The sequence below is a fragment of the Cibotium barometz genome, chromosome 64 (assembly GCF_041138505.1).
Source record: "Cibotium barometz isolate CiBa-2024 chromosome 64, ASM4113850v1, whole genome shotgun sequence".
In the NCBI taxonomy this organism is placed as follows: Eukaryota; Viridiplantae; Streptophyta; class Polypodiopsida; order Cyatheales; family Cibotiaceae; genus Cibotium; species Cibotium barometz.
Window position 1 is genome coordinate 23998056 of NC_141109.1, and position 25783 is coordinate 24023838.

Here is a 25783-nt window from a genome sequence, read left to right on the forward strand (position 1 = left end):
TAGAAAAATGCATATTAGAAATATTTTTATAAAAGTGTTATTTCTATTAGAATTAATTTCTATGCATAGAAAGATGCATATTGGAGAATTTTTTATTATTCTAAAAGTGTTACTTTCATCAAAATCAATTTTTATGCATAAAAGAATTTTTTTATTATAAAAGTGTTACTTTCATCAAAATTGATTTTTATGCATAAATAGATCCATAAAATTTTTTTATTATAAAAGTGTTACTTTCATCAAAATTGATTTTTATGCATAAATAGATGCATAAAAGAATTTTTTTAATTATAAAAGTGTTACTTTCATCAAAATTATTTTTTATGCATAAATAGATGCATAAAAGTGTTACTTTCATCAAAATTGATTTTTATGCATAAAAGAAATTTTTTTATTATAAAAGTGTTACTTTCATCAAAATTGATTTTTATGCATAAATAGATACATAAAAGGATTTTCTTTTATATAAAAGTGTTATTTCCATAGAAGTTGGATTTTATGCATACATAATTTTTATATCAAATAAGAGTTCTCTTTAATCCTATGTTTAAATCCCATGAATATTGGTAAATGAATAAGTAAATACTCTGTGAGAGAAAATTCTACCGTGTCATATTCTCTAGGATGGTAATGAGAAAACTCAAAAAAACTATCGAAGTCAGAATCTTAGATAAATGATTAATTTATTCCTCATAGGAATTCGTGTGATTAGTTTTGAATTCAGTCAAGCAAATACTCAATGAATGAAATTCAGTAAAGTAGTAATTGAAATATTATCCTTCGAGAAAGATAGTTCAGGGAGGAGAACCTTTCGAGACTCAAACCCTCAATCAATCTATGACCAAGACATAACTCCGTCAGTTTCAAGAAAAGACCATGTGACCAGTTCAAAAAAATTCACTCAAATCACCCAGCGAATCTGAAACTAAGTTGAGACCCTTTGATTTTGATCTGAGAATCAAGGTTACAAAATTCGAGGAATTCTGTTTGGAATTCAGACCTGCGATTAGGAAGTCTTGGGATATGGATTTAAGATATACTCATTGTATTCAAAAGAAACTCAAAATTGAAAACTTGCATAGAAATCCTCTTTTCTTAAAGGACTGTCTTACGCCAGAATGCAGGAGGGAGCATTTGGTATATGTGTTTTCCTAAGGGAAGGTCGGTTGCAACAGCTGGCGGGGAGTGTTCAAAGGACGGCTCACGCAGCAAAAACCTACCCAGGTCTTGACCAGCCTTGGTATGGTGAAAAATGGTGTGCTTCCGGTACGATGGACAAGGGGGGCCAACGAAGCGGTCCCTAAGTGAAGTGCCAGGACACCTAAGGAGGATCGTGGAGGGTTCTGACCAGGCGATGCATGGGCTCGTGGTGCTTAGGACACCCATGCGTATGTCGTGGAAGATATATATGTATGATGACAAAAAATTATTGTAATCTGTTAACTGGATCTCGTTTGCTGACCAGCTGGTCTCGACGGAGAGTTCAGAGTGATACCTATTTTTGAGAAACAAGGAACTGGATGGAAATTTTGAGTTATAATATCTGTAACCAAGAATTGTTTGTCAATGGATTGTTTTATAAGTTAAAGTTTAAAGAGGAGTGTGTGCATATCTGTATTCTAAAGCAAAAGTTAAGAAATGCATTCAATTATGGGTGGGTGAGTACTTGTCTGGTTCTACCAATTCTAGTGGTTGGGCGGTGGCTAACCCATGGGCCGGATGGGGTTACTGGAATCAATAGAATTTTAATAATAAAATTGATTAATAGGAATATATTTAGGACTCGAGTAGTTAAATAAAAGCCTGAAGACTTCTCTAATGAATAGATCAACGGCTGTGCCTGATTCAATTAGAAAAAAAGCATTAATCCCTTCAAGTTAAGTCTGTAATAGTTTCCCTTCTATCTGGTTTATTCAGATGAAGGTTAGTTTAGTATCTTGACTTCGTTAGAAAAAATCGTTAAGAAAAAAAATGGTAGAATCGTCCCCATTTTTCGAGCATGGGAAATTTTTCCGGTTTCGGTTTTCGGAATGACCACCAGTCGTGCCCAGACATTCGAGGGCGAGGCTCTGAGTGGGAAACCCTGCCCCACGCATGAGGGAGCTGCTTCCGCTGCTAGCTACTGGGAATCTAGTGTGCGGGGGGGGGGGGGGGGGCAGTGGGATCTCACAGTTGGCATCAGAGCTGTGTTGTAAATTTAGGTAATAGCAACAAAAATTGCTTAAAATTCATTTCAGCACATAAGTCTGGACGTCCTTAAATAAACTAGGCCAATAAAATTGTCTTTTTACTAGTGCATAGGTCTTCTGAATCCCGGGATGACCCGCACTTGGACTATCATGACTTTCTTTAGAATTTGGGCCCGAAAGTCACCAATAGTTGGTACACATACTCTACCCTTGTAGAGTAAGTACCCGTCGTCAATGGAGTAATTAGCATATTTCTCCCCCCGACGAAGTTTATCACTCCCCTTTGAAGCTGTGGCAGTCAAAGGTGATGAAGGGCCTACGTTAGAGCTCTCCGACTCCAAACTATACCCAGAAGACACGGCTAGTCTCTCCGGACTAACTCTTGCTTCCCTTCCCGTTGCACCTTCGGCCAGTCTCTCCGGACTAGTAATCTGTGCCAACGAGGGAGGTGGTTGTGTCTGTGAAGAAGTGCGTACACGTACAGTGCGCCAGACCTCTGTAAAAGATGGATCGTGCTCACATAAACCACGTAGTGACTGCAAGAAATCATTCTTGAAGACTGTGAAACTAAGTTCATTAATCTATGGCATGCGACTAAGGGCATCTGCCACCACGTTATACTTACCTTTCTAGTAACGTATGTGAAGGTCAAACACCTGTAGAATCTCCGCCCACCGAGCTTTTCTACCCTTCAGTTCACTTTGACTTGAAAGCCATTTCAGACTTTCATGGTCCGTTCGGACCTCAAAAGAAGAACCATATAAATGTCTCCACTTTTTCAATGCATGAACTATCGCTAGTAACTCTCGCTCGTAAGCCGAGTAGTTATGCTGCACACGATCTAACTTTTTACTCTCAAATGCAATTGGGCATCCCCTTTGCATCATAAGTATGGCCCCAATGGCCTCATTACTAGCGTCTGTTTCCAAGACAAATGGCTCATTTGGATTAACAATAGTCAAAACAGGTGCAGCTGCTATACGGTCACCTTGAGCTTATCAAAGCTCTTCTGTTGGGCTTCCCCCCAACTAATGTTTTTAGTTTTTGACCGTAACTGGTTAGTCAATGAGAGTGTGATCTTTGCGTAGTCCTTCACATACTGTCAGTAGAACCCCGACATGCCAAGAAAAATCTGCAGTTCCTCGAGATTTTTTGGCGCTGGCCATTTAAGAATAGCCTCTACTTTTTTTGCCTCCATCCGTGTACCATCGGCGGATATAATATGGCCAAGGTAGTGAATTTATGTTTCAAAAAATTCACATTTGCTCTTCTTTGCAAATAGTTTGTGCTCTCGCAAAACAACTCGAACACTAGACGCAAATGCTTTATGTGTTCTTTCTGTGTCTTACTGTACACAAGAATATCATCTAGGAAAACTACTACGAATTTTCCCAGATATGGACATAAAATGCTGTCCATCGCGCTTGATGTCATCAAATATCTGCGCATACTTAATTGCCTCTGCTAAGTCTTTAGGCTGTAAGGGCTCTACGTACTCAAGGTAATCATCTTTGAGGCCTCTTTTAAAGCCTTGCAATGTCTAGAATGCATCGATCCCCTTTAGCTTGAGTACTATCTCCCTATAGTCTGAGATATACTTTACCCATAACTCCCAGCTTCTCTCCACCTCATTAACAGGCAAAAACTCTTTTCGAAACATCGTTTCAAACTCCGTCCAAGTGGCAAGATGAGTTGTCAAACTCATCCACCACTTGTATACTTTGCCGCTTAATGAGAGGCTAGCCTCTACGGCTGTATTCGACTAGGCTGCTGTCGCAGCGTGTGCAAATCTGACCACTTTGCTAGAAACATGTTGACCAAGTCCTTGTTTCTCTCCTTCTCCTTGCCCCACCAAAACTAGGCGGCTTTAAGTCTTTCAATAACGACGAAGCTGTCTCTATGGACGGCCCCGCAGGCGCATCGGCCTGTACTCCTACAACCACTGGTGAGGCTACGCTCACCCGTGCCGCCGCCGCAGGAGCTCGGCTACCACGAGGAGTCGAAGTACTAGCCGAGGCGTCTGTCAGTGCATCTAACCATGTGGAGATGCTCTGTAGCATCGTGACTAAGTTAGCCTGGACTTTACCCATATTGTTCAGTTTTGCATTAAGATATTTAAAAAGTCCACTAGAGAGCTCTATCTCTGTCAGGACGTTGGCAGGGTCCAATAGGTCATAATCGTCGTCTCGTCATATTCCAAGAGGTCCTCCTCGGTCCCCTCGGCGACGTCGGTGTTCATGTCATCAGGCTCATCGGCCAGAAAGGGGTCATCTGCTATTGTGGCCGCCTACGGGCTCGCTGGGTCCTAAGGCGGGGTCAACAGACGAGGAGAGCACTGGGCGGATCACGTGTGATCGACGAGCGCACTCCAGACCGGACAACGGTCGGGCGTATACGGCCTGACAATTCAGTCAGGGTCAAACTCACGACCGAGAACAAGAGACCTGAAAACCCTAAAGAAGTAGAAGGCGGTGGGGACACATTACGCCTAGCAGACATCTTTAATTCTTGCACAAATAAAAATGCGAGAACTCGGATATTACAAAAAAACGCTAATAAAATGAGCAGTGGTGAGGAGAGAGAATAGTCACCCCCCTTATGGTCGCCTGCGACTGTCGTCTCGTCTGCCGATTTGTGTTGCGCTGTGAGCCTCTACAAGCATCACTACTCTGGGATGCTCCGATCCGAGAGAAAGGTGTTTGTAACTTTTAAAAAAAAATTAATCTCCGCACGGAATCCATGCCTGAAACACCCTGGATTATCCCTCGCCGGGATTATCCCTCCACTGCCGGGAGAGAGGTGTCCGTTTGATTAACAAAAAAAAAACAAAATTGTTTTTTGTCACTGAACAAAATAAAAAAATTTAACCTCCACCTATGGGCCCGCCTGTGGGCTGGTCGCCGATAGCGCCAAGCAAGCCGGTCGCCCGTCAGGGCTGGCCGCCGTTGGCTCTGGCTGCATCAGTCGTGGCTGGCTGCCTGGTCGTGGCTGTGCCGGTCGTGGCTGGCCACCTAGTCTTCGCCCCCTTAAGAGGGTTTTCAAATAGCGGTTCGTCCATTCCCAGCCCAAATTTCTCTGGCTGGTCGCCTGGGCTGGTCTTCGCCCCCACACACAGCAGTGGACAGCAAAGACAACCGTTCTCTCTCTTCTCAGTCAACACCACTCTCTACATTAGACAAAAAGCTTCTCTTTCGCAGACAAAGCAAAAAAAAAAAAAAACGACATTGCTTACCTGCAATGGAGCGCTTTGTGTGTGCAACGAAGAGAGAGAGAGAGAGAGAGAGAGAGAGAGAGAGAGAGAGAGAGAGAGAGAGAGAGGAGAGAGAGAGAGAGAGAGAGAGAGAGAATTCTTCCTTCCAGTTCTGGCTGCCTCCCTCCACACAGTCGATTATGGAGATAAGGATAAGAGTTTTTTGAATGGTTGAAAACCATTGAGTGGGCTCCGGTCCCCAGTGTTAGATTCTCATAACACCACTACGGGCGTTACCACAAGAGGGGACGGCCTCTGGCTCACCACCTAGCCATAGAGGAAGAATGAGGATTGCCCCTCATCCCCCAGGCTATATAGTGTGTGGCCTGCTGTCCACACTAGCCTGGCCGCCCATGACTCCGCATGGGCGTCCTCTCCCGGATGGCCACGTCCTCGGCGCTCCGACCGAGGTGTTGACACTAAAGCCCCGTCTGGCCATCCGGTCTGCCGTCGGTCATCACAGGCCTTATAGCCTACGTGACACCACTACGAGCGTTACCACACAAGAGGGGACGGCCTCTGGCGGCTCACCACCCAGCCATAGAGGAAGAATGAGGATTGCCCGTCACATCCCCCACAGGCTATATAGTGTGTGGCCTGCCGTCCACACTAGCCTGGCCGCCCATGACTCCGCATGGGTGTCCTCTCCCACTGAACCCCGGATGGCCACGTCCTCGGCGCTCCGACCGAGGCGTTAACGCCTAAAGCCCCGTCTGGCCATCCGGTCTGTCATAATGGAACCATTTCCTTCCGTGACCTTCACGGAAATAAAGTTCAAGGAATCGAAATTTCAGGATCCCCAAGTTTGCAATTAGTAAAAGCTTCTAAGTTACTAAAAGGACTTAGAAAGAAGCAGCTTATTTATGTTGTCAAAATGAATCCAGTAGACTCAAAGTTAAAAGCTAAAGAACCTGAATGGTTAAGTGACTGTGATGATTTATTCCCAACAGAATTAACTGAGATGCCTCCAATTCGGGAAGTAGATCATGAGATAGAATTGACCCTTGGTGGAGCTCAGCCAAGTAGTCTTGCGCATGTACAAAATGCCAGTTCCTGAAGCCACCGAACTCAAGGAACAACTTAGACAACTGTTAGAACAAGGGTTTGTAAGACCCAATGTTTCACCTTGGGGTGCGCCAGTTCTCTTTCAGAAAAAGAAAGATGGAACGCTAAGACTCTGTGTGGACTACAGAGGTCTCAATTAAGAATAAGTACCCTATCCCCAGAATTGATGAGCTTCTAGACAGGCTAAGTGGAGCCTAGATCTTCACAAAGATAGATCTTAAATCAGGGTATTATCAGATCAGGATTAATGAGCAAGAAGATAGCCACCATGGGCATTATGAATTCACTGTCATGCCGTTTGGATTGACAAATGTTCCAGCTACATTGAATCGCCTAATGCAGGACATTCTCAGAGAATACTTGGATGATTTTGTTCTTGTTTTCTTTGATGATATTCTGATTTACTCAAACAATGCAGCTGACCATGAAGCTCATGTCAGAAAAGTTCTTGAGATTCTAAGGAAGCACCAACTCTTTGAAAAGAGCAAATTCACTTTCTCTGTCGACCATGTTGAATACTTGGGCTTTCTGGTATCCAAAGATGGAATTTCTCCAGATTCCGCAAAAGTCCAAGCAATCATAGATTGGCCTGAACCAAAAACAGTGAAAGAAGTCAGGGGATTCTTGGGATTGACTGGCTGGTATAGAATTTTTATACCAAAGTATGCTCTCATAGCTTCCCCCTGACTAATCTTCTCAAGAAGAATACCCCGTTTCAATGGTATGCCAGGTGCCAGAGTGCTTTTGATAAGCTGAAGACCGCCTTGGTAACCAATCCCGTTCTGAAGTTGCCAGATTTCTCTCTACCCTTTGAGGTAGTAATTGATGCCAGTGGTTTTGCCCTGGGAGGTGCACTCATGCAGGAAGGTCATGCAGTGGCCTATGAATCCCGAAAACTCAGAACGCATGAGAGGAATTATGCTGTCCACGACTTGGAACTACTTTTAGTAGTATATGCCCTGAAGTTGTGGAGACATTACCTACTGGGTCAAAGATTCACTTTGATGACAGATCATCAGAGATTAAAGTGGACCTTCACCTAGAAGGATCTCAATATGCGCCAAAGAATGTGGATGCAGACCCTGCATGAATTTGATTTTGAAATCAAGTACTGCCTAGGCAAAGAAAATGTGATAGCAGATGCCCTCAGCAGAAAAGCCTCCTTGCTTGCAATTACTGTAGTGTCAAATCCTTTTATTATTGAAGCAAGAGAGAAAATCATGCAGGATAGATTCTTTGGCCCTATTGCTACCCTACTTATGCAGAAAAGCAAAACTCCATAGGAGTTGAACCGAGTTCAAGGGTACAGCCTGGATGATGGAATTATGTATTATAATTGCAGGCTATGCATTCCCAATGATGAGGGAACTAAGGGTCAAATTCTGAATGAAGCCCATGACAGCCTTATTGCAGGACATCCAAGTTTCATCAAAACCTACATGTCTGTGAAGAAAAGCTTCTTTTGGCCTGGACTAAAAAAGGATGTACTTAATCATGTACGTCAATGTCTGACATGTCAGAAAGTCAAGGCCGAGAGAGTAAAAATGCCTGGGAAGTTACATCCATTAGGCATCCCCCAGATGAAGTGGGAATGCATCAGTATGGATTTTATTACTGGATTACCTTCAGTGCAATCATGTTACAACTCCATCTTTGTGGTAGTTAATAGACTAACCAAACTTGCCCATCTGATTCCAGTAAAAGAAACCTACACTGTAGTGGATGTGGCCAGAGTGTTCCTCAAGGAAATCTTCAGATTGCATGGCCTACCCAAAAGAATAGTAAGTGATCGAGACTCCAAATTCACATCAAGATTCTGGACTGCATTTTTCGAAGCAGTAGGAACTTTCTTGGATCTCAGCACAGCTTACCACCCCGAGACCGACGGCCAAACAAAAAGGGTAAACCAAGTAATCGAAGATATACTTCGATCATGCTGTGGGTGGCAGGGAACCCAAGAAGTGGCTAAGTTATCTGCACACCTAGTCGAGTTCGCCTACAATGCTTCTTATCACCGAAGTATGGGGATGAGCCGTTTCAAAGCTCTGTATGGACAAGATTGCTTAACTCCATCAACTTGGTCCGCCGACCCATTGATTAGGGTTGCGATGTCCAGACAGATGCTTGACGACATGGAGCAGCAGATGCAGTCAATTCGCAAAGATATAAAAGCTGCCAGGATAGACAGAAACAGTAGGCATATAAGAAGAGGACAGACAGAAAATTCGAAGAAGCAGATATGGTCTTTATTCGAGTACGCCCCAAAAGAAGTTCTCTATCCCTTGGGAAGTACAAGAAGTTATCCCCCATATATTGTGGGCCATATCTGATTACAAAGAAAGTAGGTGACTTAGCCTACAAACTTCTCCTGCCTCCTCATCTCAAAGTACATAATGTATTTCATGTCAGCCTACTTAAAAAGTATGTACCAAGCCTGAATCATGTGCTTGATGATGAAATCTTAACTTCTTCAACCCAAGGCAGATGGAACTCCAACCTGAAGAAATCCTTGATGCTCGAGGAAGGTTCTCAGGAATAGAATTCTGAGAGAATTATTGGTTAAATGGAAGTTCTATCCTTTTGAAGATACCACCTGGGAGAAAGAAGTCGAATTGTTACAGGATTACTCCCAATTTGCAAGATGAGGACATCTCACGTTTTTCAAGTGGGAGAGAATGTAAGATTCCTCGCCAGCCTCTCAAGAAGTCCAGTATCTTCCCCTGTAATCGAATCCCTCTTTTCAGAAATATAAAAGATCTTGTTTCTACCTGTTTTGGCCTAGAGAGAGAAAATCTTCTAGAGAGAGGTGATTCAGTTTTTAAATACTTTTGGATGGAAAAATATCTCATCTTATTAAAATAAATTCCCCTGAAATAGAAGTTCAAAAAGAATTTCAGAAGGTGCATTAGAAATAAATTATAATCTGTTCAAAATGCCTTATCCTAAGGGTCCAGACTTTCTGAAAATTTTAAATTAAGGTTCCTATGGACCAATAAGATTAATCCAAATGTAGGGAGGAGGTAAATTAAAGAAATGAAGAAAATCCTCCCAAAAATGAGTAAATACTCACATAAGATGAAGAGTGGACTAAGGAACAAAGAAAATACTAAAAAGATAAATTTTTGACACCTCAAAGTGGGGATTCCCCCTCATGAAGTAGGCACCTTTTTCCCATCATTGCTTTTGAATTTTAAATCAATAAAATTAGATATTTTATCTCTCCTCTCTCCTAATTCAAAACTGGATCCAAAAAGTGAACTAAACTGACCCAAAAATGGTCAAAAATTGACCAAAATTATATGGGAAATTCTAGAATCAGTTTGCTTGGTTAGAAGCTCACTTTTTCCTATAAATAGAAGCCTCCCCCTTTGTAGAAGCTTAATAGTGTTTTATGCACTGTTACTCTACTCCTCCCCAGAGCCAAAAACACTGAATTTATTGATAATTCATTAGTTTTTTATCATTTCCTCTTCAAAAGAATTGGTGGCCACTCTTGTGCAAACAAGAGTAGATCCCTCAAACCATCAAGCCAAAGGAAAGCTCACAAAAATTCATGTAAGCTAGAAATCCTACTTTTTCTTTATTTCATTTAATGGTTTTCTAATTTTTGTTTTCTTTAAAATGAAAAATGATGTTATGACTTGTTGGAAAGGCTTTCCCCCTCTCTTTATTCTTGAATTCAGCCTTTGTTTATCCTAGATATGTAATCAAATTGTTAGAATTAAACTTTTCATATTATTTCTCTTTAAAAAGTGGAATTTGATTAGTTTTGAATGCTTTAAACCATTTGGGATAATTTCTAAGTAACTTGAGAATGAAAAAAATTGAAAAATGGTCAGCCATACAAAGGAGGTTATGGCAAAATTTTCTTAAATTTTGTGAAATAAGTTTTATCTTTTATTATTCAAAAAGAGTAATCCCCACCGTTTGTGTATTCTAAAAGTGTTATTTTCATTCTATGCATAGAAAAATGCATATTAGAAATATTTTTATAAAAGTGTTATTTCCATTAGAATTAATTTCTATGCATAGAAAGATGCATATTGGAGAATTTTTTATTATTCTAAAAGTGTTACTTTCATCAAAATTGATTTTTATGCATAAATAGATGCATAAAAGAATTTTTTTTATTATAAAAGTGTTACTTTCATCAAATTTGATTTTATGCATAAATAGATGCATAAAAGAATTTTTTATTATTATAAAAGTGTTACTTTCATCAAAATTTATTTTTTATGCATAAATAGATGCATAAAAGAATATTTTTAATTATAAAAGTGTTACTTTCATCAAAATGGATTTTTATGCATAAATAGATGCATAAAAGAATTTTTTAATTATAAAAGTGTTACTTTCATCAAAATTGATTTTTATGCATAAATAGATGCATAAAAGTGTTACTTTCATCAAAATTGATTTTTATGCATAAAAGAATTTTTTTTATTGTAAAAGTGTTACTTTCATCAAAATTGATTTTTATGCATAAATAGATGCATAAAAGAAAATTTTTTATTATAAAAGTGTTACTTTCATCAAAATTGATTTTTATGCATAAATAGATGCATAAAAGGATTTTCTTTTATATAAAAGTGTTATTTCCATAGAAGTTGGATTTTATGCATAAATAGATGTATACAGAATTTTTATATCAAAATAAGAGTTCTCTTTAATCCTATGTTTACATCCCATGAATATTGGTAAATGAATAAGTAAATACTCTGTGAGAGAAAATTCTACCGTGTCATATTCTCTAGGATGGTAATGAGAAAACTCAGAAAAACTATCGAAGTCAGAATTTTAGATAAATGATTAATTTATTTCTCATAGGAATTCGTGATTAGTTTTGAATTCAGTTAAGCAAATACTCAATGAATGAAATTCAGTAAAGTAGTAATTGAAATATTACACTTCGAGAAAGATAGTTCAGGGCGAACCTTTCCAGACTCAAACCCTGAATCAATCTATGACCAAGACATAACTCCTTCGTCAGTTTCAAGAAAAGACCATGTGACCAGTTCAAAAAAATTCACTCAAATCACCCACCGAATCTGAAACTAAGTTGAGACCCTTTGATTTTGATCTGAGGATCAAGGTTACAAAATTCGAGGAATTCTGTTTGGAATTCAGACTTGCGATTAGGAAGTCTTGGGATATGGATTTAAGATATACTCATTGTATTCAAACGAAACTCAAAACTGAAAACTTGCATAGAAATCCTATTTTCTTAAAGGACTGTCTTACGCCAGAATGTTGGAGGGAGCATTTGGTATATGTGTTTTTCTAAGGGAAGTTCGGTTGCAACAGCTAGCGGGGAGTGTTCAAAGGACGGCTCACGTGGCAAAAACCTACCCAGGTCTTGACTAGCCTTGGTATGGTGAAAAATGGTGTGCTTCCGGTACGATGGCCACGAGGGCTGACGAAGCGGTCCCTGAGTGAAGTGCCAGGACACCTAAGGAGGATCTTGGAGGGTTTTGACTAGGCGATGCACAGGCTCGCGGTGCTTAGGACACCCATGCGTATGTCGTGGAAGATATATATGTATGATGGCAAAAAATTATTATAATCTGTTACTGGATCTCGTTGCTGACCAGCTGGTCTTGACAGAGAGTCCAGAGTGATACCTGTTTTTGAGAAACAAGGAACTGGATGGAAATTTTGAGTTATGATATCTATAACCAAGAATTGTTTGTCAATGGATTGTTTTATAAGTTAAAGTTTAAAGAGGAGTGTGTGCGTATCTGTATTCTAAAGCAAAAGTTAAGAAAGGCATTCAATTATGGGTGGGTGAGTACTTGTCTGGTTCTACCAATTCCAGTGGCTAACCCATGGGCCGGATGGGGTTAGGTTGGAATCAGTAGAGTTTTAATAATAAAATTGATTAATAGGAATACGTTTAGAACTCGAGTAGTTAAATAAAAGCCTGAAGACTTCTCTAATGAATAGATCAACGGCTGTGCCTTATTCAATTAGGAAAAAAGCGTTGATCCCTTCAAGTTAAGTCTGTACCTTCTATCTGGTTTATTCAGATGAAGGTTAGTTCAGTATCTTGACTTCGTTAGAAAAATTCGTTAAGAAAAAAAATGGTGGAATCGTCCCCGTTTTTCGAGCATGGAAAATTTTCCCGGTTTTGGTTTTCGGAATGACCACCAGCTTAGTCTCGTGCCCAGACATTCGAGGGCGAGGCCCCGAGTGGGAAACCCTGCTCCGCGCATGAGGGAGCTGCTTCTGCTATGCCAGTTACCGGGAATCCGGTGTGCGGAGGGAGCAGTGGGATCTCACACAAATCTTGCCCATTTGATGCTCGATTTGTCTCCAAGATCCTCATGGACATGAGTGCTACCTAAATCAAAGTTTCTATAGGCCTAGATATCTTAGCTTGAAGCATTTTTATGCTTGAATCAAGATTTTCAATAAAATGATACTAAAAGTGCTAGGATCAAAGAAAAGAGCTCTAATACCATTGAAAGGAAGGAAGAGATCTGATACCACTGAAAGGAAGGAAGATTGGGGGTTAACTCATTTATATGGAGTAGGACATGGGTGAAGATCACCATTGAAGCTTTTGCTTACACAAGATAATTGATTAGTGGAAATGATTAGTTATAATTGGGTAATTACAAACAACTCTATAATTGACTTATCTACTCTTAGCCATGTTCACACTCACTTATGCCTTGGCCTCCACACTTAACCATGCCCATGGTCCCCTTGTTGGCCTATTAGTCTTCTTATTTTTGCCAATATGTACATGGCCTAATTACATGACCAACTATTTTACCCTGCTTCATTATACATGCACATATGTATGTATGTATGTATACATATACATACATACAATATCAATATATATATATATATATATATATATATATATATATATATATATATATATAAATGGAAGAGGACTTAAAGATCATATAGCACTTCCCGTTGGCCTCTCTCATGGAGGTTTCGACTTCTTGCGTCTCCCTAGGATCTTGAAATTTTTTCCCATAGTCTGACTCGTAGACAACGTGGGGTTCTCCTCCACACACATATATGTATATGTAGGTTAACACACATACATATACACTATGCATACATATATATACATGCATACATATGTATGTATGTATGTATGTTTATATGTATATATACATAGGTATGTATATATATGTATACATAGTATTGTATGTTAAAAACTAGAGGGGAGGAGTTATTTAATTTCCTTTGTATGGTGTTAGGCGATAGAAAAGAATGGCAGCATCTGAGCAGCAACAGCAGCAGCAGGCGCGTGGAGTGGTGGAGCAGATAGAGAAGTTGAGCCTGGAGCAGATCCGTCAGGTGAAGGAGCAGGTGGACTCGGAGGTGTCTCTGCTGCAGGATAGCATTGCCAACATTCGCACTGCCGCAGCCCGCTTCGAAGCCGCCTCCAAGGCCGTCCACAACCTCTCTGTCCACCCTCCAGGTCCGTCTTTTCAAATTAGGGCGAAAATTTGCATGTTTTCCATCATTTTCTTGCCTTTTGTTTTCGAAATTTTCCAATAGTGTGGTCGTTCAAGGCCATGTAAAGTTTTGTAGTGAGTAAATAAAGGTATGGAAAGGGTACAGATGCCATTTTTGACAAGGAAGACACGGTATAGTTCAAGGATTGCTAGACAGCTTGGACAACTCTGGGGTGGCTCTTTAGAGAGCTAACTATAGTTGGAGTTAGCCATGCTAGTTGGCTATGTTGCTCATTGCGTACACAAATGCATTACAGAAAGGGTTGAGGTTCGACCGTGCCCCTCTTCTTTAGACCCCATCTGCTTAGCAAGTGCCTGACTTTCTTGCATGTATCGTGCTTGTAATGTATCCCTCCTTAATCTTTCTAGCCTACTATCTCGTAACATGCAATCGGTTTGATTGTGGAACTCGCAGCATGGCCTTCTTTATTCCTTTATGTTAGTGGGCATGAAGCAACCCACTTTAATCTTTAATACAAGGGATAGAGCTTATGCTCTTGTTTACTGCATAATTATGAGAGAATGAGATGATTCACCATCAACAATAGTGAAGGTGTGCCGCCAATCAGGGATGTGCGTAAACTTCCGAAACCATTGGATACTGAGAATCATGTCACACCCTGAAAGCGGTGAAACATTGAAGTCTTGCTGAAATGTGGCCTTTTGAACTTGAAACTCAAACTGCTGAGCTTTGTGAGTAATGGGTGTGCGGAGATCAAGTGTAAACCGTCCACAACCAATATCCAAATCCAAATCCAGGTTCCAAGTCCAAATCAAATCCAAAACCAAGTCCAGATCAAGTCCAAGTCCAGATCCATGTCCAAGCTATATGTCTAAGTTCCACCAAGTTCCATGCCCAAGCTCTATGTCCAAGTTCTCCATGTCCAAGCTCTATGTTCCATATCCAAGTTCTATGTCCAAGCTCTATGTTCCATATCCAAGCTCTATGTCCAAGTTCAAATCCAAGTTCAAGTGGTCCAAGTTCTCCATGTCTATGCTCCATGTCCAAGCTCTATGTTCCATGTCCAAGTTCTCCATGTCTATGCTCCATGTCCAAGCTCTATGTTCCATGTCCAAGTTTATATCAAGTCCAACCAAGATCAAGTGGTCCAAGTTCCCATGAGTAATCTCCACAACTCCTACAACCTTGTCAATGAAGAAAACCATGGAAAAGCTCTTTTTGGCAAGAAAACTGTAATAAAATCCTCTTTAATGGTTTTTGGGCGATAAAAACCTCCAAAAAGTATTTTTAGGGTTTTGGGAGCAGTTTTAGGGTTTCTAAAATTTTTAGGGTTTCCGAAATTTCTATCCGTACATGTTCGTACATGTGTCCGTATTGTCCATGCATATGCCCATACAAGTCTAGGGCTAACCGTACATCTGAAAAGCAAGTTGGAGAAGGTGTTGGTGGCGAAGAAGAAGCTCTCCATGGTCATAATGATGCCCACACACGCTCCACGATCTCCTTCATGATGCTACAAGAGAGGTTCAAGCCTTTTTATACTTGAAAAGGGCTTTGCTTTTTGCCAAAAGCTTGTCCATGCTTTTGCTTTGCCTTTTTATGCTTTGCTTTTTCCTTTTTGCCTTTGCTTTTGCTCTTTTTACTTTTATTAATAAAATATTACTCAACTTTTGGTGCTTTGCTTTTCTGGCTTTAAGGCCTTAGAGCTAAAAGCGCCTTTTAGCTTTTTGGTCCGTCTCAGTCTCCTCTTTCCAATGGTGTCCTTGGCTCGCGGTCAACCCTATTTGACTTTTTGCTTTTTCTTGCTTTTTGACCAAGAATGGTGCTTTTTCTTAATCAAATCTTATGGACCTTGCCCCATGTCTTCTTCCACTTGTCTGGTGTCCAGGCATGGATTTCATCATGTGAAATAGAGCTAGGAGGGCCAAATAGTTACATTCTCTCCCTCTTATATTGCAGTTGTTCTCAACTGCGGACTGCAAGTGTTGCAAGCACATCCATATGTTCCATGTATATCCGTGTGTTCTAAGTACATGAAGTACTTCCATATGTTTGAAGGTACTAGTCCCATCTGGTGAGCTTGTGCATATGGTCTTTTTCGATATCTGTGGTGTCATCTGCAACATCTCAATGTCTTTTCTTTGACCAATAGCTTTGTTCTTGATGGTTCTTCTTCATGGCCTGTAACATGTGTTAGAAAAAAAAAATGCATGCTTACCTCTTGCAAAAACTAGATACAAGCTAGTCAACAAACAAATATGCATCATTCGCGTCTACTGGGTATTCCAGGTACTGGCCAGGAAGTCTGGAGCCCAGGAGACTATCACATGCCATAATCCAAGCATTGTCCATACATCAAAAACAGCACATAAAGTCAAAGAAATTCAAACATACATCAGTATGCAATGCACAAGTAATGATTCTCTTGTTCATGGATTGTCTTGTCTAGTTTCATCGAAACCATGCTGAGCCATTTGGCCACTACGACCGCTCAAACTATCCTGAAGGCCATTTGGTCGCATTGACCGCCCGACTATGAAATCCAATACAGTCATCTGGGCCATTTGGTCGCAATGACCGCCCGACTACAAAATGCAATACAGTCATCCGGGCCATCTGGTCGCAATGACCGCCCGACTGTGAAATCCAATACAATCATCTGGGCCATTAGGTCGCAATGACCGCACGACTGCGAAATCCAATACAATCATTTGGGCCATCTGGTCGCAAGGACTGCCCGACTGCGAAGTCCAAGATATCTGGCATTGTTGCCGTCCAATGGGTCATCTGGCATCGTTGCCTCCCATATACAAATCTTGCTCCTTGGGCTATCGGGCACCGTTGCCACCCAAACTAGAGCATGTCCAAATAACCATTATAAGTAGAATAATAATGATCAATTCTAGTTCAATATGTATATAATGGAGAGGGCTAGAGGTATGATCCTTCCCTCTTGAATGTGTCTTGATCACAAGATGTCCATATCTGTACTTCAAATACATCTGGACCAATCATTTCTTCATAAGCTCGAAGTATATCTGGATAGTCCTAGAAGTACGTCTCTGGTATCCATTTTGCATTCAATAGCGAATAATTCTTGAATTCCAAGAGGAACTTTCTGACCATTGTCTTTTCTCTTTTTCTCATAGAATGAAACACAATCTGTTCTGGCTCGTCCACCCTTGGTGGATCCTTTAAAACAAGTTCCTCTGGGGATAACTTGTACATGGTTTCAATAAACTGTCATGGAAAACATTATATATCTGTCAATGATCTGAAAGGTCCAACCGATGACATACATGATTTATCTTCTTGGTATCCTAAAAGGTCCATATACCATCATTTCCTGACTTTGGTAATTCCAAAGATAAAATCCATAGCAATATTTGTTAGAAGTCATCTCCTGTCTAGATTCATACACCAGGGCCTTTGTTGTGGGTGTGCCCGCCCTTATGAGGTGTTCCCCACTCTCCGTATTTTTTCCCTATTTTTTCCCATTTTACTGAGGCTTGGGAGGGCTGCCAGGTGATGCCAGGAGCACTCTGAAGCTGGCCGACTGCATCTGTAGCAGTCGTGGGCTGTCTGAGTGCTGGCCGACTTGTTCTGTGCAGACATGGGGCACTAGATGCTGGCCGACTGCTGTTTTTCAGCAGTCGTGGGTTTTGTCCAGTCGTGGGCCTCTTCCAGTGCTGGCCGACTGCCCTCTAGGGGAGTATATATAGCTCCTCAGCCCCCATACCTCATTTGTATCATATCTCGGGATCTTCTTGTGTATACAGAGCAGAGTTACACGCCTACATCTCTCTCTTTTTGTGCTGTTTTTTCTGCCTGCGTTTTTGCTCTTGTGTTCCCAGATTTGGTCATCATCTCCGCTGCATATTCTGACATGGTATCAGAGCCTAGGCTCTAGATAGGTCTTGGGATTTGTGTGAGCAAGAGTGGGGCTGTTTTGTGGCTGATTGGTGGACTGTTTTGGACTGTTCGGGAAGAGGAGAAGCAAGAGGAAGGCGGGCTGATTTGCTGGACAGCCACTTGCAGGTATCAGTTCTTCTTTGTTCCCACCCACCCACCCTTTTCAGAGTACATCCCCGCTATGGCAGATCTGTTTGAGATGGCCGAGAGACATGTGAAGATCCCGACACTCCCCACGTTCCCGGTGGACCGTCAGTTGGACGGGAGCAACTACGGCATATGGAAGGTGATGATGGAATCCGTTCTGGAGTCCTACGATCTCGCCGATTTCGTCGTTGTTGGTGTTCCACGGCCGGAAGTAGAGGAAGGGGAGTTACCGTCAACCCGAAAGGACCGGGAGGCCCAGACACAGATGTGGGATCGTGTCAACGCCAGGGTCCGTTCGTTTATTTTCCTCAACTGCACACCACAGGTAATTAATCATGTAAAGCACATGACGCTGGCCAGAGGTATATGGCAGCATTTGGCTTCTCTGTACAACAGGGTATCACCCATGAAGAGGATTTCTTTGGAAGTACAGATGCGGGTTATGAGCCCTGCAAAGTCGGCGACGATGCGGGAGCATATTAACAAGCTGCAGGCTCTTCAGCAGGAAGTTCTCCAGGCTGGGAAGGAGATATCGTCAGAGGACATGGCCATAACGTTGCTGTCACATTTGCCCTCTTCGTACTCAGCATTCTACTCGTCGTTGATTACCAGTGGCAGGCTCAGCACCATCACGTGGGAGGAGCTTGTGCCCATGGTCTTGGACCAGGAGGAACGATTTACGAACCCTCCTCAGGGTGGAGGTTCGGAGGCTTTTACTGGCCAACGGTCGAAAGGCCGTAACACGGGCAAGGGGAAGGCTTCGTCGGAGAAGTCTTCTGAGAAGATGTCCGTTAGTGACCGCGAGAAACTGAAGGCAGAGAGGACCTGTAATGATTGTGGCGAGAAAGGCCACTACTGGAGGCAGTGTCCCAAGCGGAAGACCGAGAAGGGTGAAGACTCCTCAGCAATCACGAAGACTCCGGCTTTTGTGCACCTGGAGGTGATGGACACCGATGCTTCATTTTCTTCAGGCAAGGAGGAGATTGGAGGACTCTCCGCAATGGATACTCGGGAGTGGATTCTCGATAGTGGTGCTTCCAGGCACATGACTCCTTCCCGTTCCGGTTTACAGGATCTCTGCATGGTTTCTGGTCATATTCTTACTGGGGATACGTCCACTATCCCAGTTCACAGTGAGGGCAGGATGGAGATAGTTCCCGATGGCAGAGGGGGGAAGCACTCCTCCCAGGTGTTGTATGTTCCGGCACTTGGTTTTCATCTGTTGTCAGTGCATCAGGTTTGCAAGACTGGCGTACGGGTGGAGTTTGATGAGCATTTTGTTGCTCTCCGGGACAAAGCAACAGGCCAAGTGGTTTGGGAAGGCGGAGTGGAGAATGGAGTCTACAGGCTTTCAGCACTCTCTCTCCCAGGTCCTCAAGATTGTGATGAGTGGCAGTGTGGTAATAGCTACTCAGGTGTGGATACGCTGCAGGTGCGGGCTTTCCGAGACCAGGTGGTGGATAGCTTACCAGTAGATGGCAGCAGTTGGCAGGAACTTTCCAGTACTGAGGTTGGTAGTTCTCGTGTTCGTGAGTCAGAGGAAGCTGAACAGGTCACTTATGCTCTGATGTCTCGTCGTGTACGGGACATAGAACTTCCAGTAGTTGAGGATGTTCTTTCCACGGGGACCTTTCGGAAAGCCAGGCAGGTGACAGGTGATTACTTGCAGAAGGAGGTGGTTTCTCCAGGCTTTGTGGTTCCGAATTCAGAGGGGTGGTTGACAGGTTTCAAAAGGCCTTCCGTGGTCTTCAGAAGGTTTCCAGGACTTGCTTGTGCACCGTAACAGGTGTTGATCCTTGTGAGCAGTGTGATGTCTCTGTGATTCAGAAGCTGTATGGTTCATTGATCTGGTTGATGGACACCGGATTGGACGGGAGCTTCATGATGAGGCAGTTGAGCTCTTGGTTGCAGATGTCTCTTTGGGAGGCAGGATCGCGTTTCCTGTGGTTTCTACGACATGCGAAGGATCAGAGACTCTTTTACACAGGAGGGGGATTGTTGGATGGAGTCCGACTCCGCGGATGGAGTGACTCAGTTTGGGGAGGAGATCCGGACACGAGGAGATCTACTTCAGGCCCAGGAGCAGTTCTACGGAGCAGCATGAGGAGGTTACATTGCAGGTTTGGGCTTCCACTGGAGGAACCCTTGGTCATCCAGAGGCACTTTGTTCGTGAACAGATTGTTGCTGATGACATCTTGCTGGAGTTCTGTTCGACGGAGGACAGTACGGTGGACCTCTTCACGAAGTCGCTCTCAGGATTTGCTCAGGCGGCACCCCAGCTCCCTGTGGTTGGTCACACAGCCAGGAGCTGAGAGGGGGTGTTAGAAGTCATCTCCTGTCTAGATTCATACACCAGGGCCTTTGTTGTGGGTGTGCCCGCCCTTATGAGGTGTTCCCCACTCTCCGTATTTTTCCCCTATTTTTTCCCATTTTACTGAGGCTTGGGAGGGCTGCCAGGTGATGCCAGGAGCACTCTGAAGCTGGCCGACTGCATCTGTAGCAGTCGTGGGCTGTCTGAGTGCTGGCCGACTTGTTCTGTGCAGACATGGGGCACTAGATGCTGGCCGACTGCTGTTTTTCAGCAGTCGTGGGTTTTGTCCAGTCGTGGGCCTCTTCCAGTGCTGGCCGACTGCCCTCTAGGGGAGTATATATAGCTCCTCAGCCCCCATACCTCATTTGTATCATATCTCGGGATCTTCTTGTGTATACAGAGCAGAGTTACACGCCTACATCTCTCTCTTTTTGTGCTGTTTTTTCTGCCTGCGTTTTTGCTCTTGTGTTCCCAGATTTGGTCATCATCTCCGCTGCATATTCTGACAATATTCTCCCATAGATCATTCAATGGGTGCAATAATCCTGCTGGTGTTGTCGATTAAACTTGACCTTCCTGACACGATGTCAATATGATGATCTTCCGCTCTCTGGCTTCTTGCTTTGGCTTGTCGGGACAACTTACATTGTATAGCCATATGTCCCTTCTTTCCACAATAAGCATCGATCTTGACGCTTTTCTCTCTCTGTGTGCTCACACCTCTTTGCTGCAGCCCCCAGACCACACTATTGGACCTTGTGCATCACCTGCTACCTTCCCTGCTCCCTTTCAACTGGTATCAGAGCCCATTAGGGTTTCAAATCCTATGCGCAGGTGGCTGGACAGCAAGCAAGAAGTGCTTTTCACGCGCTATTTCTCGCTTCCATCGTGAACCCCCTTGCTTCCGGGGTCGTCTGGGGTACCTAGAGTATCAAAACAGCCCAAAACAGGCTGTAATTAGGTCAAAAACAGGTCATAACAGCAAACTGCAGGTTCTCCAAAGATGTATTAACTTGTGGGAACGATTGTACTTGGTCCCCACTACTTATTTTGTCCAGTTGTGGTTCTTTTTCTAGAGCCAGTCGGCCAGCTCCAGTAGGAGCTATATAAGGCCAGGCTCTTTCTCACTTGTAGATACCTTGACAGGGGCTTCCAGGCCATCGGGGACCATCCGTTGTTATGCAGATTTGTTTTCTTTCTCTCTGTGTCTATGTCTCACGCTTTCCGTTGCGCACTTTTGACATTTGAACCCAGGACCTCTTGGTCCTAGGCAAACACCTTCACCACTTGAGCTATCACCTCATTGGCGCTTTTTGGAGGTTTTTATCGCATGAAAACCATTAAAGTAGGTTTTATATCAGTTTTCTTGCCAAAAAGAGCTTTTCCATGGTTTTCTTCATCGACAAGGCTGTAGGAGTTGTGGAGATTACTCATGGGATGAGCAAGTGATTCTTGGATTTGGACTTGGAACTTGGACTTGGACTTGGATCTGGACTTGGACTTCTTTTATACTTGGAGAGGGCCTTGCTTTTTGCCAAAAGATGTACTTTATGCTTTGCTTTTCTTTTTTTGCTTTAATATTTTAGTAAAATAAAATATTGCTCATCTTTTGCCCAAGTTCTTGATTTATTGCCTTTCTAGCTTCAGGGCCTTGCTTTTTGGCCTTGGAGCTATTTTTTGAAAAAGCAACTTTTAGCTTTTTGATCCATCTTAGTCTCCTCTTTCCAATGGTGCCCTTGGCTTGCGGTCAACTAAGTTTGACTTTTTGCTTTTCTTGCTTTTTGTCCCAAAATTGGTGCTTTTTCCTGAGCCAACTTCATGATCCCTATTCCCATGCTTTTGTCAACTTGTCCATGTGTCCTGGCATATGTTCCATCATGTTAAAAAGAGTTAGGAGGGCCAAATAGTTACAAGTCGTGAGATATATCAGCAGGCCGACCCTTGTTGGGGCAGCCGACCAGCGTCAGTAGGGGGCTATATAAACCCAATGCTGAATTCGGATTGGGTATCTCATTATTCACGAAGGGTTACCGTGTTCCAAGGGCCAGGACAGCCAAGGGGAGTGCTCCAACCAAGATGAACAGTGCAGGTCAAGACTCAGTCTTTATTTTCAGATTTACGCCATTCTAATAAAGCAAATACACCATTCGTGGTGGGGGCCCTACAGAGGGTATTTGGGACCCAATACTGTGTCCTCTTCTCTCTCTCTCTCTCTCTCTCTCTCTCTCTCTCTCATTGTGCGTTATATTCGTTGTGAATGATTGCTGAATTTTGAGCATTGAAGTTACCATTTCGTCCATGAAGCTTCCGCATGTTACATTAGGAGGCTCCCGGAACCCCTTTCTTTACTTACACTGCACGGTTGGGCCACAGGATTCAGATGCCAGAGATCGAGGGCACTCTAGCAGCAGGAGAGCCCCCTCCCGCATAGTTACTTGGGGCACAGTTGCGTGGATCACTGAGGCTGAGGCCGCCATGGCATTTGGGAGGAGGGTGGGGGACTTGCTTTGCAGGTCTCTCATCTCTGTATTTTTGCAGTGTGAGTTCCAGCTCCTTCCACTGATCATTGGACTCCCGGTTCCAGCGAGAGATGGGAGATTCGCAATAGTATTATTGCGTAGTACATTTGGAGAGCTTGATGTAGTGAGGCTATCAATCGCTCCACCAGCGGAGTCCATCCGGAGTATCTGGCTTGATATCATTCATAGCCTCCGTAGATAGTGGGGGAAGCTTCAGGGTGGCTCCAACCGTATGCAAAAGCGCCGCGAGGATTTCTCGAGGATTTGGTGTCACTGTCCCTCTCACGGCACTATAGACCACCGGTGCCCGCACGCACCCTGCGCGCCCCCTGTATGAGATAGCCTTCTCCTTTCAAAGTGGCCAGCCGGAGGAGAAGAGCGTCCTTTCTGTTTCTTGACTCTCGCTCCCCTCTATGGACTTGACTTAGCCATTATGGCTGTTTTTCTCGGTAACTAATAGAAGGATCTGTTTCCCCGGGAAAAAAAAAACAAGATCAAGGCCTTTCTCTTCAAAGTTGAGAACAAGATAGAGGCTTGTATCTGCTTTAAGCAGTTTTGACCAGCATTGACGAGCCATTGTATTGGTTGACGTAGGGTTCTAGTTTTGACAAGCTCTAAGCAGTTTTGACCAGCATTGTTTGCAATCGCAAACTATGCAGCATGAGCAAAAATAATTGCAGCCTTTACTTGTTCCAGAACAGAGGTCAACTCAAAGGTCATTGACATTTCTGTGTATGTATGTGTACATATTGCTGTTGTTTCTTTTTCTAAAAGGTTTAGCCATGATTTTTCTCTCCTAAAAATTGGCCAAGCAACCTTTTTTTGACACTGTAAACAGGTAGCTTAAGTGTGGGCATACGGTATGGGTGGCATGGGAGATTACAAAAGAGGGCCCACCTTGGTTTTTTCGTAGAGGAATTGTTAAGCTCTATCTGTATTGGTAATACTTCCAAGGAGAGATTTTTCTGTCTTTTTGATAAAGACTTCATGACCAAGAAAGTGCTTGAGTGCATCTTTTTACAGAGCATGTGCTGTTCATGTATGCATCTGTGTGGGTATATGCACGAGCACTTGCACTTTTGTGTGCTGTGCGTGTGATAGTAAGACTGCAATTCAGTCAGCACCATACAATCAGAATAAAAAGATTTAGAACATTGGTTGGTTGGATTGAATAGATGGCTTTTCTCTCATGCACTTGGCTCAAGCACTTGGTGGGCAGCTAGCAGCGCCGCCACCCCCCACCCCCCACCCCCCCCCCACCCCCCCCCTCCCCCCCCCCCCAAAAAAAAGGGGAAAAAACTTTTGATGGTTCGATAAATGTACTGCAGGAAAGAAATTATTGGTACCTCTCACTGCATCCTTGTACGTGCCGGGTACCCTAGCAAATGTGGACAAGCTTCTAATAGATGTTGGGACAGGCTATTATGTTGAGGTATAGGAAAATCTCTTTTTTTAGGGAGTTTATAGAATATTTTTGTTGGCAGTCCCAAGATCTTTGCTCATAAAAGTAAACTTTCTATACTGTTTTAGAAAACCATGGAGTCTGCAAAAGATTATTGTGACAGGAAAATAAACTTTTTGAGGGCCAATCATGATAAATTAATGGAGGTATGCTTCAAGATTTTTTCCCCCTTCCTTTCTACTCATGCACACACACCTACACCCACAGCCACCTGTACAGATGCACACATCCATGCGCACCACTCATGCACCCACACACATGCACATGCACATGCACATGCACCTACGCATCCACACGTGCTCACTTATGCACCTACACGAATGCACATATTCAAATGTGGTTGTGATGGATCACGAACAAATGTTTTACAATGACAATAAAATTTAGAAGTTCTTGCAGTGAAATATTGTGTTTTAACGAGTTTGAAACTACCAAAAATGAAGAATGGTTTGAGTGCTTGCTTTCCTGTAACACATCTAGATTGAATTAATTGGCAGGTTGCAGCTGAAAAGAGTAACACTGCAGAGCAAGTAACAATGGTAATGCAAGCCAAGCTGAAACAGTCACTGGTGTCTAAGTAGCGTTCCTTGCCACGTACATAACTGCTTTCAGCTTTTACATTCAGGAGTACACAAAACTCTGATACATTTGAAAGCATTGAAGCTATTTTTGTACAAAGGGATAACTGATGGACTCCTGTTATTAAATCTTTATTGGATTGAAACCAGACCACTTTTGCTGTTTCATTTCGGCAGTAGCTGTTAGGTCTTTAGTCTTTGATAGTTGAATAGAAAACATGGGGGCACAATGAGGCTCTGATACTTATGATTTTAAAAAGAGGCGTTGCGTTATGCATATGCACATGCATGTGCTTGCGTCCATGTTTGTGCGATACAGGGAGCCTAGAAAACTACGAGAACATAAGTTTCTAATGAATGATGTCTTGTTTGCAAGTTCATACTTACAACTTATAAGCACAATCCCATGCAAATCTATCAGAATCCATCCAAACATATCAGAATCCATGCAAAGTGTTGTAATTCTGGTATACTTGTGTCTTTGTGTCTTATATGCAAGTGAATAATTGAGAAAATTGAACAATAGAACAGAGACACATGCACAACACACAACTACCTAAACTATTGTGTATTTATATACAAGAAAATGGGGTACAATAGTTCTCTTCCAAAGTACAAAAAGATACTCAAAGATGGTCCTTTGCCTGGGCACTTTTAAGCACCTACATGGCTAATCGACCACAAATCAGCCCTAAATCTAGCTGTCCAAAACAACTTCCCTATGCCTTCCAACTTAGTTTCCAGCTGATCAATCCTTATAAGCATATCTTTATACTAGAAATTGGAGCCCTGCTCCTTGTTGTGGCGCAACGCAGTGCGTTGCACAGCCTTTGCTCTGGTCGGGGTCCCAATCACCAGTTGGTTGAGCCCAATATCCCCTTCTCGGGGTGCACTAGAGTTCGG

General features: G+C 42.8%; 1 protein-coding gene across 2 annotated transcripts; it reads left to right on the forward strand.

The window, feature by feature from the left end:
* The first annotated feature begins 13669 nt into the window (after positions 1 to 13669).
* Positions 13670 to 25026, forward strand: PFD5 (prefoldin 5). 2 transcript variants are annotated; one of them, XM_086796777.1, is made up of 5 exons: positions 13670 to 13951; positions 23679 to 23780; positions 24169 to 24272; positions 24371 to 24448; positions 24800 to 25026. In XM_086796777.1, exons 1-5 carry the CDS (start codon positions 13741 to 13743, stop codon positions 24881 to 24883), a joined length of 579 nt encoding a protein of 192 aa, XP_086652903.1. In that variant the 5' UTR covers positions 13670 to 13740; the 3' UTR covers positions 24884 to 25026. The 2 variants fall into 2 exon arrangements, with proteins under 2 accessions (XP_086652903.1, XP_086652904.1); XM_086796778.1 differs by lacking the exon at positions 23679 to 23780 and having other exon boundaries at positions 13673 to 13951.
* The last annotated feature ends 757 nt before the right edge of the window (positions 25027 to 25783 follow it).

Bases quoted from the DNA above. Each gene is read 5' to 3' on its own strand.
- PFD5 (XM_086796777.1), top strand. From the start codon at position 13,741: ATGGCAGCATCTGAGCAGCAACAGCAGCAGCAGGCGCGTGGAGTGGTG. The intron at 13,952-23,678 runs GTCCGTCTTTTC...CACTGTAAACAG, and splicing joins CCTCTCTGTCCACCCTCCAG to GTAGCTTAAGTGTGGGCATA. The intron at 24,273-24,370 runs GTATAGGAAAAT...ATACTGTTTTAG, and splicing joins GGACAGGCTATTATGTTGAG to AAAACCATGGAGTCTGCAAA.